The sequence below is a fragment of the Geotrypetes seraphini genome, chromosome 3, assembly GCF_902459505.1.
Source record: "Geotrypetes seraphini chromosome 3, aGeoSer1.1, whole genome shotgun sequence".
Lineage (NCBI taxonomy): Eukaryota > Metazoa > Chordata > Amphibia > Gymnophiona > Dermophiidae > Geotrypetes > Geotrypetes seraphini.
Window position 1 is genome coordinate 65,263,183 of NC_047086.1, and position 16,893 is coordinate 65,280,075.

The 16,893-nt window shown below is 43.5% G+C and overlaps 1 protein-coding gene across 8 annotated transcripts in view; it reads left to right on the plus strand.

The window, feature by feature from the left end:
* Window positions 1-16,893, plus strand: part of DST (dystonin) — an 883,569-nt gene that overhangs the window by 242,355 nt on the left and 624,321 nt on the right. For all 8 annotated transcript variants that reach the window (XM_033936420.1, XM_033936427.1, XM_033936422.1 and 5 more), the window contains 2 exons: window positions 7,647-7,724; window positions 11,771-11,863. In XM_033936420.1, the coding sequence (XP_033792311.1) occupies window positions 7,647-7,724; window positions 11,771-11,863 (171 nt within the window). The remainder of the gene's footprint in view (window positions 1-7,646; window positions 7,725-11,770; window positions 11,864-16,893) is intronic.

Below are 16,893 nucleotides of genomic sequence, written 5' to 3' on the forward strand. Positions count from 1 at the left end.
CCTGCCACCACATGTTTCCCCAAACCCTCCTGTACCTTTTTCTGTTGCAAGAAGGAGGAAAGCACAGTTCCTCCAACTTCAAGGCCTGCCGATCCAAAACGGCGGCCCTTCCCGCCTCAGTGCATCATATGATGCACGGGAGGGGGCCCCAAGGCCCTGAATAGCTCAGACGCCTAAAGCCCCTCCCATGATACACCCTCCTGCTTGCAATGGAAAAAGGTACCGGGGGAGGAGGAGGGGGTTTCAGGGGAGCATCAGGTGGCAGGAGGGAGTGGGCATCCCTCCTGCCTTTTTTTTTTTGGGGGGGGGCCTCCATTGACAAGAAGGAGTGGGCTTCCCTTCTGTCAATTTTTGCTTGCTTGGGTGGGGAGTCACCATGGCAGGAGAGAGTGGGCATCCCTTTTGCCTTTTTTTTTTTTGGGGGGGGGCCTCCATTGACAAGAAGGAATGGGCATCCCTCATCCCCACTCCCCATCCCTGCCATTTTTTCTGTTGCGGGGATGGGGAGTGGGGTTAGCCTGGCAGGAGGGAGTTGGGCATTCATCCTGACATTTTTGCTGCCACCGGGGGGGGTGTGTGTGTTCTTTCTTCTTCTTTTTTAAATGGAGCAGAAGTCGCATATAGAGCATGCACAACATCTGTGCTCATTAAGTGCTAAACTAAGGTTAGAAAGGTAAGCGATTAGTCTTGAACAGTCACTTTTTTTGGATTGATAAAAGCGATCAGTTTTTTTTGTGCATCAGTCGCTCTACTAGTTTACATGGCATTTCAATATTAATGATCTTATTTGCATGGTCGGATCTGGGAATGAGCAATCGTGCAGAAAACCACGCGGTGAGCCATTTTCTACATCTTTCGGCAAATATGATCGTCGCTAAAGCTCTCAAAATAGGTTTAGTGACGATCGCTGACTTTAGTGTATCTGGGCCTCAGTCTCTCTCTGTCTCCCCTTCCTATTCCCTCTTTCTTTTGCTATGGTTGTCTCACAAACAGCATATTTTTCATGTGTGCACCACGATTTAGTTTTCAACTAGAGCCAAGTGATGCAATGCAGGAAGGTCCTGGAAATCTTGCGGGTCTTGAAACCACAAAATCAACTCGAACTTCCTGTAGCACACACTGCTTGGCTTAAGCTTAGAACTAAATTGCAATTTGCACAAAGGAGAGGCGCGGATTGTGAGACAGGTCAACAAACGGAGCATGAAATCCCAGGCACCACGGTAAGTGGGGAAACAATAGAGAGGTGCAACTCTGTGCACATACCTCGCTATGGCTCTGACCAATGGCGTAGCCAGATGGCTAATTTTGGGTTAGCCTGAGCCCAAAATGGGTGCATATTAAATTTCATGTCCATCCTTACACTTTCAATGTTCTCTGTTTTGCGCCTCCCCCCCCCCCCCCCAACTCAAGATACAAATATCTGAGCTGTTGGAGATCCCCCAAGCTTCATCAGCTGGAAGACTCTGCCTGCCCGTAACTCCTCCAAGCTGGGTAAGCTTTGACAATACCTTAGATCAGCCATTCTGGCCTCCACTGGTTCCCCGCACATGCTCAGTTTTTGTGCATACTGTACATGCATGCACAAAAACTGTGCGTGGTGGTGGTGGTGGTGGTGGGGTGTTAGGCAGAGGTGATTACTTTGGGACACTACCATTGGCTTCCCAGCCTGAAAGTGTTCTGGCCCAGAGGAGTCTTCAGCTGGTGGGGCTTGGGGATTCTGACTGCTCTAGCAAGGGTGGGCCAGTTGCAGGTGGGCCTCATCCACTCAGGCCCACCTTGGCTACGCCACTGCTTGAAGCATACATATACATTACTAATTAATTAGCTGACTTCTTCAAGGGTCTTCTGTCCTGCAGGAAAGTCCATTGTCTGACTTGCCTCTTCCATTACATCGAAAAAAGAAGCTCCAAGAGCCTTGAAAAATTGGGTCAGGTCTGTATACAAATGACTGAACACAGGCTCTGTTTTGGCACACAACACTTGTATCAGGCATCTACACACAAAAACATATACATAAACCATGATAAAACCATATCCAATGCTAATGAATATACACAAATGTAAAGCAGACACGCAGGAAAAAATAATTTCTGTGAACAACAATGAACAGGTGAGTGGATGTGAGCTGATAATTGTAGGAAGAAAGAATTATTAAGAAGAAAACTAAGGGCCCCTTTTGCAGAGCTGTGGTAACAAACCCCAGTGCAGCAAATATGACGCAGCCCATAGAAATTGAATGGGCTGCATTAAGAACATAAGAATTGCCGTGCCCAGCAGTCCGCTCACGCGGCGGCCCTCTGGTCAAAGACCAGCGCCCTAACTGAGACTAGCTCTACCTGCATACGTTCCGGTTCAGCAGGAACTTGTCTAACTTTGTCTTGAATTCCTGGAGGGTGTTTTCCCCTATGACAGACTCTGGAAGAGCATTCCAGTTTTCTACCCCTCTCTGGGTGAAGAAGAACTTCCTTACGTTCATACGGAATCTATCCCCTTAAAACTTTAGAGAGTGCCCTCTCATTCTCCCTACCTTGGAGAGGGTGAACAACCTCCCCTTATCCACTAAGTCTATTCCCTTCAGTACCTTGAATGTTTCGATCATGTCCCCTCTCAATCTCCTCTGTTCGAGGGAGAAGAGGCCCAGTTTCTCTAATCTTTTGCTGTACGGCAGCTCCTCCAACTCCTTAACCATCTTAGTCGCTCTTCTCTGGACCCTTTCGAGTAGTACCGTGTCCTTCTTCATGTACGGCGACCAATGCTGGATGCAGTACTCCAGGTGAGGACGCACCATGGCCTGGTACAGTGCCATTTGTTGTGTGGGAATTATTGCTGCGGCTTTTTAAAAGGGGCCCTACGTGAGGTGTGATGAGTGAGTGTGTAAGTGCAAAAAATACAAGTGAATGAATATGTGAATACTTCATGAATAAATGTGGTATTGCTGAGAAAAGTAAATGTAACGTGATGAGAAATACTTGGTAAGTGAACGTGAGAAGGATCTCCCTTACTGGTTCTTTATGATAAATGACCACACAATTCTGTTGAAAACTGATATGAGTAAAAACAGATGCATCTATCAACCAAAATATATGAAATCAGTTATAAATGAGGAAATATGTACTTAGTAAGGGTTTAGTTATGTGAACACAAGTGGTTCTTCGAGGACCATGAGGAAAAGTGGTGAACAGCATTTAAATACCTGTTAAATCTTGTCATGTACTGGCCTATATTGTGATGTATATACTCAAATGTAAACCAGGATTTTTGGTCCCAAAAATTGGCCCCAAAATGGCCAGTGCCGCCCTCCCAGACTTATGCTGCTGCCAGGCTCTGCACCCTGACCCCTTCCCTGCCCTGTCCATCATACCTGCTCTGCTGGACCCTGGTCCCTGGTGGTCCAGAGGTGCAGTGGGCAGGAGCGAGCTTTCCACGCTCCTGCCCCACTGCTAACCTGGTCGGTCGGTCACTGCTGTGGCCGCCGTGAGTTCCAGTTTCTTCAGCTGCACCATACTGAGTGAATTTTTCTTGTAATAATTATTTCTTCCTACAGTAATCGGCTCACATCCACTCACATTTTCATAGTTTGTTCATGGAAATTACTTTTTTCTTCCGGGGTGTCTGCTTTACCTTCATTTTATATTCATTAGCACTGGATATGATTTTATCAGTTTGTTATCATTGTTTTTGTATTTATCCTCTTTTTTGTGTGTGTGTGTAGACATGTGACGCAGGCGCTGTGTGCTGAAACACGGCCCGTGTCAGGTCATTTGAATAAAGATCTGGTCCAATTTTATGAGGCTGTTGGTGCTTCTTTTTCCCAGGCGCCTCCTCAATTCCCAGCATGTGGTAGTGCACACCTTAACCCTTTCAGAAGCAACATGTGTTTTCTATGGCTCTTATGGGAGATCTACATCTTCAAATGCCTATGACTTGGCACTGTCACTCTCGTTCAACATCAAGTTACGTAAAGCAGCCCTTTCACCATCTGCCAGTTAAAGGGTTAAATTGCCTTTGCGGCACAGTGTAACAATAACTGCCCTCTGAAGAATTAAATGGAACAGACTGTGACCTGCTTGTGGCAGAAGTGTGAAAATAAGGCCCGAAAGCTCTCATCTCTCATTTGTATCAGTTAGAGTACTTCACAATATTTTGGAATAATGTAGGTGTGATAGGGACGTTTTTTATTTAAGGTCCCGTGCAACAAGTATCTCGACTGGTTTTTGATTTGTCAGCTATTTAGATGGGTTACGAAGGTGTTACCTTATCTTATGAAGGAGTAGCATAGTCCGTTCACAGCTTGCCAGCTGCTAGTTTCCATGTAAGTCAAGAAAATGTTCCTGCAGTTTGCAGGGACTGCTGAAATACCTTCCTACAGATAAAATTATAGCAACCTGTGCTGTGTAAAAATGTGGCCTGAAAGCACATACTTGCCTTTCAGCCCTGCACTCTTAATTTATCCCCTGAGCTGGAGGCTCCCTTTGCAGTAAGTATCCTAGGCAAATCTTCAGTCACTATGATTTTAATTTATAATATGCGGTATATCAAATAAATTGAACCTTTTAATCTCGATCCCCTCTCCCAGTTAGCTTTTAGGCTTCTTAGCTCCCTCAGTCATCATGATCAGCTCAAAACCACCCTTCCATGAGGAATCGGAGTAAAGGGGTTTCTTGTAAACCGTCCCACCCTCTCTGCTGTGTTTATTTCGTTATGAGTGCAGCTGCTCTTTGCCACCCCTTCCAGAAAACCTGCTACTCTAGGCGATTGTCTAGTCCTGTCTAATGATGAGAGTGGTCCCAATTTTTCTCTGATTCCAGCAGTACTTCTGCCTAAGGAGTGGAGAAGTGATTTAGTGGTTGGAGAAGCAGGGTAAGAACCAGAGAAGGCAGGGTTCAAATCCCACTGATGCTATTGTCGGGACCTGTCACTTCACCCTTCGTTGCTTTAGGTCAGAGGTCTTCGTTCAAAAGCCGCCAAAAGGTCAGGATATCCCTAATGGATATGCATGAGAGGGATTTGCATGCCTACTCATTGTACTGTAAAGAAATCTATCTCATACATATTCATTCCATAGACCCAACAGGACAATAATAATTACTCTTATAGCTTCAATTAATTCAATATCGCTACTGAAAAGAAGCTAAAATCTACAAACATTAAAATCTTTAATCATTCATATATCAAAACATTAATGGATGTTAAACACTTATAAATATTAAACAGATTTCATCAATATATTGGCCAATCAGACCTTAGACTTAGTGGGGATGGGCGGACCCGCTATGCCTAAGGCCTGATTGGTCCAGGCTTCTAGAGCCTGGGCCAATCAGGCCTTAGGCTTCGGCGGGATGGGCCGGGAAGGGGCGGGCCCGCCTCATTTCGACGAGGCGGGCCTACCAGCTGGACGGACAAGAACCTTCTGGCCTGAAGAACAGGTTAGTTTGGAGGTTTGAGGGTTGTTAGCGATCCATATTGTCGGGGGGGGGCATCTTCTGGCAGGAGGGTTTGGGCACCCTCCTGCCAGCGATCGGTAATGTCGGGGGGGGGGGGGCGGTTGGTAGTGTCGGGGGGGGGGGGGGGCGGTCGGTAGTGTCAGGGGGGGCATCCGATCAGACAGGCCGCGGCCCGCTATACTTATAGCGGCAGAGAGATCCCTTGCCGCGATAAGTATAGCGGCTGCATCTACTTACAATGTAGACCAGCATTTTGCTGGCCTACATTTTAAGGTTTCTTCCTCTACTAGGGAGACGCTTAGGGCCACCTAGGTTCGCCTAAGGCCCGCCTAAGGCCCTTAGGCGAGCTTAGGCGTCTTGTGGGTCTCCCTAGGCTCCCGGAGGCGCCTTCAGGCCTGCCTGGGGAGCATTTTTTTTTAAAAACGTGCATCCCAATTGGCTGATTAGACAGCTGTAGGACGCCTACAGCTGCCTAAAATCGGGACGCACTTTTGGAGAATCAGGGCCTAAGTGTACACAATGAAACAATGAAAGCCTTCCCCCGCACGTGTAAAAGTTCTCCGTAAGTGTCCAAAGCTGTCTATAAAAATCCATAAATATTTTTCCAAATCCTTGTATTCTATGTTCCAGCTGAATTGCCACTTTGCTGCAAAATCTTCTCACAAAGTGACAATTCAATTGGAACATTGGATACAAGGATTTGGAAAAAAATATGTATTTTTATAGACAGCTTTGGACACTTACGGAGAAATTTTACACGTGGGGGGAGGGCTTTCATTGTTTCATTGTGTAAGCTTATTTAATACAGTGATGAAATCTGTTTAATATTTATAAATGTTTGATATGCATTAATGTTTTGATAATAATAATAAGTTTATTCTTTTATACTGCCATAACCAAAAGTTCTAGGCGGTTTACACTAAAACGAGCTGGACAATCAGTGAAATACAATAATACAGTAAAAAATACAAATATTTGTAAAATAGAATTTCAATAATAAAACTCTCATTAACTAATAAACTTATCGAACAAAGTGGTCTTAATTAATTTCCGAAAACTGCAATAGGATAACATAGCTTGCTGAATACATTTACCTAACCAAAATTGTTGCCTACCAGCTTGAAATGCTAGGGTCCTATCTAAGAAGGTTTTATATCTACACCCATTAATTTTTGGATAAACAAATAAGTAGAAGTTTCTAGTTTCTCTTGATGGTCTATGCAACACAAAATGAGGAAAAAGGTAAGCTGGAGATAATCCCGATATCACCTTAAAGCAGATACAGGAAAATTTGAATAACACTCTTGCCTCCAAAGGCAGCCAATGAAGCAAACGATAATATGGACTAATATGGTCGTTCTTTTTTAAACCAAAAATCAATCGAACAGCTGTATTCTGAATTATCCTTAATTTCCTTAGAATTTTTGGGTGCTCCTAAATAGATGATGTTATAATAGTCTAAAATAGATAAAACTCATGCCTGCGCCAATAGTCTGAACAATAAAGGATCAAAATATTTTTTTATGATTAAAGATTTGAATGCTTGTAGATTTTACCTTCTTTATAGTGGCGCTACATATTCATTCGGGATATCCTGAAAACCTAGCCTGTGGAGAGTGACACCTGACTGTAGCCCATTTGGTGAGGGGAATAACTCATGCACCTGTACTCAAGTTTATACCTCATCTTGAGCTGAGTAATAAATCTAATGCAGTCCTGTCTTTTGGCACCATTTCACACCCATGGGCAAAATAGATAAACAGAGAGTGTGACTGAGATGCTTCTGGGACTGCAGTGTTGCTTTAGAAACCAGTCATAGGTCTTTGCAAAAGAAACTGAAAATTGGGTGAAGAGGAGCATTAGAGCATTGAAAGATATGAATTTTTCTTTGTCAATTGCACATTGGAGGGCTGTGAATCTGTAATTTTTTCATACACAATCTGCCTTCTGCTGGCTTTACACTAATTACCTGCAAATGCCCTACTTCACGTTTTCATCACTGTGATAGATTACTGATGTGACACTGCTTAACTTGTTTGGACTGTGTTTTAATTAACCCTGCTGTGCAGTGTGCATTTTATTTAAAAGACAAATTAATGTGCACTGGCTTATCTAATCTATATGAGTTGGGTGGGGAGACAAGAGAGGCAAAATGTTTGCAAGATATAATATTTGTAACCACCTGCCTTTTCCATTTTGTAGCCCCGAGAGAAAGGTCGGATGCGTTTTCACAGACTACAGAATGTACAAATTGCACTGGATTATTTAAAGAAACATCAGGTATGGAATTGTTTTGTGACTCTAACATTGGATAGAAACTTTCCCCATCTTCTAAAGAAAAGCATAAAATTTTACTGCCTTCACAGAGCTGTGATACAGTGGTATGGCCAGACAGCAATATATATATTTTTTTTTTTGAGGAGGGGGCAACAGTTAGGATGGGTGGGCAAGATGCATTTCCTCTCCACTCTCTGCCCACCCTTGCTCACCTCTAAACTTAAAATTAAAATTCCTTATCTGGCCCCACCAGCTAAAGACATCCAAAGCTCACCATAATTCCCCTCATACAACTGTGGTAGTTAGTGGCAGCTCTTCCAACCACCAGTACCAGCACCTCTGCATACACACATCTCATGCATGAGCTCGGTATGGGCTTGGGGAATGGGCGCTGGTGGCTGAAGAATTCTGCCACTGACTGCCAAGGTTGGCTAAGGGTATTATGGTGGGCTTCAGATGTCTGTTGGGTAGGTCTGATCTGAAAGTGGACAGGCCAAGGCCCTCCAGAACCACATGTGAGTACAACCCTGCTGTGGTATATCTGATATTTTTAGAAGACTCCAGAATGCCACCCTGGTCATATTTATACAGAATTACTGAGTAGCACTATGTACCAGTATTTTGGCAATTTATTTTCTATACTGTTCTCTCGGGTTTACTTGAGTTTATTCAGGTACTCAAGCATTTTCCCCTGTCTGTCCTGGTGGGCTTACAATCTATCTAAACTTAACCACTCCATCTCCAACCTGTTGAAGTCAACGGGCGACTTCAAAACTTTTCGAAAAGAAATCAAAACTCTACTTTTCAAAAAATTTATCCAGATATCTTAACCCAACCCTTCCCCCTCCTCCTAGATAAATTCTCCCCCAAAACCTCCACTTAAATAATCTCTTCCTCCCGAAAACACCAACCAAGTATTCAGATCCCTGAAATGTAATGTAATCTTATTTGTACTCTAACTTTAATCTATTTGTTATATTACACAGTAATGTACAGTCAATTTAATATCCAATTTGCAAGTTCTTCCGGAATTAATCCAGCTACCTCTCCTCCCTTGTAACCAAAAAAAAAAACAACCAATACTGTTGTAACTTCACTGGAAATGTCCAGTTAGCTCTTGTAATCCGCCTTGAACTACAAGGTATAGGCGTAATAGAAGTCCCTAATGTAATGTAATGTAATGTACCTGGGGCAATGGTGGGATTAAGTGATTTCCCCAGGGTCACAAGGAGCAGTGAGGGCTTGAACCCACAATCCCAGGATGCTGAGGCTGTAGCTTTCAATTACTGCGCCACACTCTCCAATAGGTCATAGGTCTCTACCCAATTTACATAAATGATGAAATTAGATGGAAGCTAGGGGAGATTGGGCCCCATACTGCTGTGGGTCCTCGGGCGTTGCCCGGTTGTTTCAGTGGTCAGTCCGCCCAGTACTTTCCCTAACACTTCCTTGCTGCATCATTCACTTCTCCCGAGAAAGTCGCAGATTAGAGACAGAAATCATTGGCTTTTCACTAGCCCTAGACATGAGATTCAAGCTTGGCAATGGAACTTACTTCCTCTTCTACAAAGTCATGCTAGCGGCTACCGTATGGCAAAAGCCCCGAAGCCCTTTAAATCTCTATGGGCTTCGGGGTCGTTACTGCGGCTTTGTAGAAGAGGGGGTTCGTTTTATAGGTATTGTACTTTCCTAACCTTTCCCTGCCTTTCCTTATAAGAGAGCCCCTACCTCTCTGCAGTCCCTTCAGGATTGATTCTCTAGAAAAGCACATGGAATTTTCTGGTCACATTTAGTCATTAAAACAGTATAAATAGTTGCCCGTGGAAGCAAAGAGTTCCTTTTCCTAAACAGGTAATGACAACCATATCATTAAAGCTCTATTTAGATGTTCAGAGGCAGCCACTATCCAGATTCTGCAGCAAAATATTCAGCTTTTGCCCAGAGCAGTTGGCATTTTTAAGAAATGCTGATGCCATGCGCTCAACTTTGAGGGATTGTTTTCTATTATTATTTGGCTATTTTAAGTATACTTGTCATTGATGTATTGTGTTTCTGGTTTATTGCTTATTGTTCAGGTTTGTCAGTGTATAAAATTGAATAAATAAATACATGACATGACATTAATTGACTTCTATTCCGCCTTAACCTTTCAGTTCTAGGCGGCTTACAATATGAGGTATTTGGACATTTCCAGGGAATTACATTTCAAAGCTTATTATTAGACAAACATTGGATTAGGCAATACAGGCCATATTTCTGAAATAACATCATTTTGATTTCTTTCCGGAATATTCTGTAATCTGATATGGCACCTAAGATTCTGATGACATCTTTATCTAGTTTTGCTACTTGGAATGACAGTAGGCCTTCTAACTGTTTTAATCTTTTTTTGACTGAGAGATAAATAAAGGGCTTCATGTGTCTCTGAGGCCTTTTTTCTTCTTTCAGAGAAAGTCTAGTGTTCAAGTAAATTGGGGCATTGCCCTGTAGTGCTTTAAACAACAGGCAATAGAATTTGAATAAGATTAGGCCTTTCACTGGGGGGTCAGTGTTGGAGAGTTGCACGGGGACAGAAATCCCATCCATCCCCACCCGTCCCCGCCAGGATCCTCTCTGTCCCCACCCATCCATGTCAGGATCTTCTCTGTCCCCACCCGTCCCTGCCAGGATCCTCTCCGTCCCCACCCATACCTGTCAGGATCCTCTCCGTCCCCACCCATCCCCACAAGGAATTACCTCCATCCCCATAAAAAGCAGCAATTCATTCTGACAGGTTCATCAATTCCACAGTTTCTTTTGTGTTTGCGCTGCTGTTTTCCTTGTGGAATCTCTTTGGTGGAACCCTTTTTTTGTTTTCTGTTCAGGTAATTAACTTATAAACCCCCTCTTTTACTAAGGCTGATGTGTCCATTATATTATATGTACAAACCCTTCTTCCAAAGCCTTCCATCCCCGTGGGAGTCCCGTTTGCCAGAGGGGGGTCCCCGTGGGAGACCCATGGGCCAGAGGGGGATCCCCGTGGGAGTCCCGTGGGTTAGGGTGGGATTCCCACGGGAACCCCGTGTGACCCGCGGGATTCCCACAATCCCCGTTCCCGTGCAGACCAACATTTGTTTATTTCTGATCTGAAAGCTAATCATAAAATGCATTGTTAGTCCAGTAAAAAGGTATCAACTTATTTCCTTTATGTTTTTGTTTTATTCTGTAAAGAAATCATTGAGAATTGTGTGAAAGGTTATTTCTCCTAAGCTCATGGTGTGGCACACCACTAACCTTTCTTCTCTTCTGTGGCCTCACCCACCCAATGACATTATTACCTTTCTTCCCCCTAAACCCAACATTACCTTTCTCTCCTCCTACTTTCCTGTCTCCCAGTCCCTTGGTATCACCACTTTCTTTATTCTTCATTCCAGCCTTTCAGGCATTGCCATCTCCCTTTTACTCCCATCTTTTGTTATCCTTTTGTTTGCCTTCACCCCTTGGATACTTCCTTCAGAAAGTGAGAGGAATCGAAATAGCAGAATTTCTTACCTGCTGTTGTCACCTCTTCTATTTGCTTAGCTCTAAAACTGGAATTGTGGGGGATTCCTAGTCGTGCATGTGTCATTGGCCCTGCTTGAGGAGGTAAGAGGTGCTGCTCACTGACTCCCCTCACTGGCCAGAGGAGATAGAGCAGGAGACGGGTATGGTGGAATAGATGATCAGTATTTTGGTGTCTGTGGAGGCAGCTGCCTCCCCCTCCGCCCTGTTTTCTGCTTGCCAAGGCACACCTGTTGGGATCTCTGATTGAACCCAGAAGTTATTTAAAAAAAACACATCTAGCACTGCATCAATGAACAGTTCCTTGTAAAATCTGACTGCCAGCGCCCTCCATCCTGGAATGAAATGATATTTCATTGCTTCCAAAATGTCTATTTTTAGTGAGTTCACTGAGTCTGTTTAGTCTGTGTAACTATTTACATGGTATGAATGCAGGATGTGTTTTTGTTAATAACCTCAAACAGCTTTGCTTCATAGATTTTTTTAAAAGCTTTCTTTTTAAATAATAGGTGAAACTAGTGAACATTAGAAATGACGACATCACAGATGGGAATCCCAAGCTGACTCTGGGTTTAATATGGACCATAATTTTGCACTTCCAGGTAAGTCTGATTTTGGTTGAATACAGGCTTTCATTCACAGTTTTGGCTTTGAACGTTGGCATGAATGGATGGATCACTGTCCTCAAAAGCGCTTTACAAACATTGTTTAAAATTTGGAAAATCTGCCTTCAGTACTAAGCACTCTTTGTTTAAGTCAAAACAAACATGGAACACATTGCTAGTCAGACATCTTTTTTTGTGTGGAGAAGTTAAATGGCCTCTGTATTTGGTTTGAAAAAAAGGGAAGTGGTTTGGGAAGGTGTAAGATTTTTTTCCTTTATGATATTCTTAAAAAGGATTCTGTGTATTTTCATCAGAGGTTTCTTTGACTTGGGGCCCTTTTTACAAAGCCATGGTAGTGATTCTTCCATGGCAAATGTACCGAAGCCCATAGGAGAGGCTTTAGGCACCTGGGCCAATCAGAGCCTTAGGCCCATTCCTGGTTCATCCTGGGATGCACTGGGAGGAGCCTCCTGTAGAGAGGCCTTAGGTGCCCAGGCCAATCAGAGCATTAAGCCCCTCCCAGTTCATCCCAGGATGCACCAGGAAGGGGAAGACCTGCCATTTTGAAGAGGGGGCCTGCTGGCAGGAGGGAATGGGCATTCCTCCTGCTGTCATCTGAATAAGGTATGGGGGGTGGGGGGAGGGTCCGATTATGCCGAGGCAGGAGGCAGTGGGCATTCCTCCTGCTGTCATCTGAATAAGGTACAGGAAGTTGGGTTGGGTCATAGGGTGGGTGTGTGTTTGTGTGTGGGGTGTCCGGTTATACCTCATAATTCTTTCCAACATTCTATGTGTTGGAAAGCAGGAAGGATGAGTGAGAAAATCATGCTTTGCTCTGTGGGGGAGAGGGGGGGTGGAAACAGAAGGGGGCCACGGAGCAGGCAGGCATAGCACAACAGGGGGGCCAGGGGGAGAGAGAAAGGGGGCTGCTTTAGGGGGAGGGGTGTGCTGGGGGGCAGACAGCAATCATGCTTTGCTCTGGGAGGGGGGAAACAGAAGGGGGCCACGGAACAGGCAGGCATGGCACAACAGAGAAATACAGGCAGGCAGGGGGCCAGGGAGAGACACAGAAAGAATGACAGACAGCAGGGGGCCAGAGAGACAGACAGAAAAGAAGACAGACAGACAGCGTCCAAGGAGAGAGACAAAGGAAAAAGACAGACGGACAGCGGCCATCTATTCTAGCACCCGTTAATGTAACGGGCTTAAAGACTAGTATATAATAATGTCTATTAACAGCAGGTGGTGCTGTTAATGCTATCTGGACACAGAAAATACAGCTGTTGAGACATGATAGAGCACATACTATTAAGATGATAATCCAGTTGAGCAATCATCTTAAGCAGTTGCTTAAAGCATAAAACAGATGTTTGAACAGGAGTTTGGGGTTTGTTTAGTGTAAACATCTAAAGAATTTTATATGTAGAGTTCCTTTCACCCTTTCCCGCAGGGCAAACTTTTTAGTCTTCATTTTTGGTAGAAAAATATGTTTCTGTTTGGGATTTGGTCAGTGTTGCACAAGCTCTTGCTGACCGAATTGTTTGTCCCTCTGAATTAGGGGACACTTTTGTGACCATCAGACTCTCAACTGTAATGAATAGTATCTTATAAAAAGAGGAGAAATTTGCCAGGATTACCAAGAAGCAGGGGTTGTGATAATGGGAAAGAAGAACCTTCCACTATCGATAGCTGCTACAGGCCTTTTCTTTCAATCGGCTGTCATATTTCAGGAGAAAAATGCCTCTTTCTGTTTTAAAAATTAGCAGCCTCTGCACTGAAGTTCAATAAATAGTGTCCTAGATCAATGTTTGTATTCGCGGCACACTAAACCCGGGGCTACGACTGCAGGGCATCCGGAAATGCGTGGAAGTCGACGTGATGACATCATGTGGGGCCCTGAACCTGCTATTTCTATGCCGGTGGGGGGAGGAGGGTGTTGCTGAAGGAGGAGAGGCACCGGCGAGGAGGAGAGGCACCGGTGCAGACGCAGGTTGACTGACTACATGACGTGCCTTTCGCAGTCATGTAGTCATGTGAACTGCTACACCCAAAGCAAAAACCCAAATGTTCCACAGTCAAAGAACGGAGATCCAAAAAACAAAAGAACAGACTGTGGAAAGCAATAATCTTGATGAGGCGTTTATTATAGATACAAATACAAAAAGAATAATGTCCACTTGATTAATAACTGACGTATGATGTAATACGGACTTCTGCTTTAATTTATTTCAGCATCCCCACAGACAAGGTTTTATTTATTTATATTTCTTTATTTTTTTTATCTTTATATTTATTGAAATTTTTACATACTTTTATTTATTTATTTATACCAATGAGTGAATACTGACCTGGACCTCTGAAAAAAGCTTTTTGCTGAAACACGGACCGTGTAGGGTCAAGATTACTGCTTTCCACTGTCTGTTCTTTTGTTTTTTGGAACTGCTACACCCCCCAAAACTATGGATACCCCCCCCACCCGTCACTCTAGCATTTCCCCCTGCTGCTGCCTCTGCCTCCTCATACCTCTTGAAAAGTTTGCCGGTGCGAGTAGCATCTTCTACCTCCTGCTCGTACTGGCCTTGGCTTCCCTCTGACATGATGTCCTGGTCCCGTGAATTCGAAGTGACGTCAGAAGGAAATGGGAGCGCTAGCGAACTTTTCCAAGTTTCCAAGTTTATTAGTTTTTAATATCCCGACCATCAAACAAATGTCTGGCCGGTTAACATTAAAATTAAAAAGGTAGGTTAAAAATAGTAGAAGGTGTATAAAAATAACTAAGTTGAACATAAATGACAAAGACTAGACAAACTAGAAGGTGAGGGTAATAGGGACGGAGGGGGAAAAGTTACATAATTTAGATGAAAAGGAAAAAGTGGGGTGGGGATAGAACGTAGGGGTAAGGGCATGTTGTAATAGCAAATACTTGCTTAAAGAAAGAAGGAGGAAATAAGAGAAAAAGAGAGAAAGAAAAAAGAAAGAAAAAAAAGGAAGAAAAATGAAGATCTAGGTATGGTCGAATGCGTCCCGAAATAAGAAAGTCTTTAGGCTAGTCTTGAATTTGACTAATTGTTGTTCGTCGCGGAGGTATTGTGGCAGAGAGTTCCATAATGTAGGGGCAGTTACTGCAAAGTTTGTTTTACGGGTATAATAGAAGTCTTTTAGGGAGGGAATGAAGAGAAGTTTTTGGTCAGTTGATCTTAAAGTGCGAGGGGAACATTGTGGTATAAGGAGTTTGTCAAGAAATGAAGGTTGGTGAGAGAGTTTGATTTTAAAAGAGAGTAAGATGATTTTGTAGGTGATGCGGTGGGTGATAAGGAGCCAATGAGCCTCTTTTAGAAGTGGAGTGACATGGTCGAATCTACCTTTTTTGTAAATAAGTTTTATTGCAGTATTTTGTATTAATTGTAGACGTCGTAGTTCTTTTTGGGGGAGGCCGTTAAGAAGAGAGTTACAATAATCTAAATGGGAAATTACTAAGGAATGAATCAGAATGTTAATTGAGTCGGTATCCAGGATAGAAATTAGTGATCTAATGATGCGAAGTTTAAAGAAGCAGACTTTTACGACTGAACTAATATGATCATGGAAAGCAAGATCTCTATCAAAGATGACACCTAGTAGTTTTATTTTAGATTCCATTTGTAGTGGAATAGATTTAATAGAAATTGTTCCCAATAAAGATTCAGATGTTTTGATTGGAAGTAGGAGCCCACGGGATTTATCAATATTGAGTGAGAGTTTGTTTAAGTAGAGCCAGTCATTTATGTTGTCCAATTTATTGTTTATGTCTTTTATGTCTGAGATGTTCGTAGTATTGATTGGGTGAAGAAGTTGTATATCGTCTGCATAGGCAAAGATTGTAAATCCTATAGATTGTGCTAATGTAAGAAGAGGAGATAGAAAAATATTAAATAGTAGTGGAGATAGAATTGAACCTTGTGGGACTCCGAAGGTTTGTGATATGGTTGAAGAAGTTTCATTTTTTGAAAGGACTTTAGAGCTACGTTCGTGAAAGTATGATATAAACCAAGAAAGTGCAGAGCCTGTAATACCGCAGTCTTTTAGTCTGGTAATAAGAAGAGAGTGGTCAATAGTGTCAAAGGCTGCGGACAAGTCAAGAGAGATTAGAATAACGGATTTTTGGTGGTCATGGTAGTATTGTATAGTTGAGATAAGGCCTAGTAGTGATAATTCTGTGGAATGTGAAGAGCGAAAGCCTGTTTGGCATGGATGTAAAGCATGGGTTTTTTCGAAGAATTCTGTCAGTTTTCAAGAGGTATGTAGGGGGATGGAGAGGAAGAAAGGCACCAGAGCTATCAGTAAGATGCCTCCCGGGGAGGGGGGGGGGTCCACCCTCTCTCCCTCATAGTACGGCACTGGGGCGGAGAAGAGAGGAGGCACCGACAGTGACGGGGAGAGGTCGATTCAGCACGGCAGTGATGAAATAGCCCGCGATGAAACAACCGCGATGAATTGCCCCATTCCATCTGTTCTGGGATTTTAACTTCTTCCATTAGTGGTCTGGAAAAGGAGCAGCGAGTGTGTTGATCAGAATTACAATAGTCAAAGTGGTTAACATCACAACCAGACTGAGAAATTGCAGAAGGGCATGTGAATTTGGGGAACAGGGCTTTGAAGTAAGAACTGAAATGTAATGTGCGCAAATGTGAAAAATAATCCTAGCCATGGTGGCAATTCTAAATGGTTCTAACATTTATGCATGTGTTACACGGGTGACGGGACAATCGCGCGCCAGACACCAGCGCGCCAACAATCGAGCACTGACAATTCGGTGCAAGACATAAGCGTGCTGCGGGAAAACTTAGTTTTAAAGAGCTCCGACGGGAGTGTGTGGGGGGGAACCCCCCTACTTTACTGCATACTCTTCGCGCTGCCGTTGGGGGTGCATCCCCCCCACATTATAGAGAAAAAGGAATTTTTCCCCCAAAAAATCAAAAAAAGGTCAATTTTCTCTATAATGGAGGGTTCCAACCCCCAAACCCCCCCCCCAACAGCAGTGCGAACAC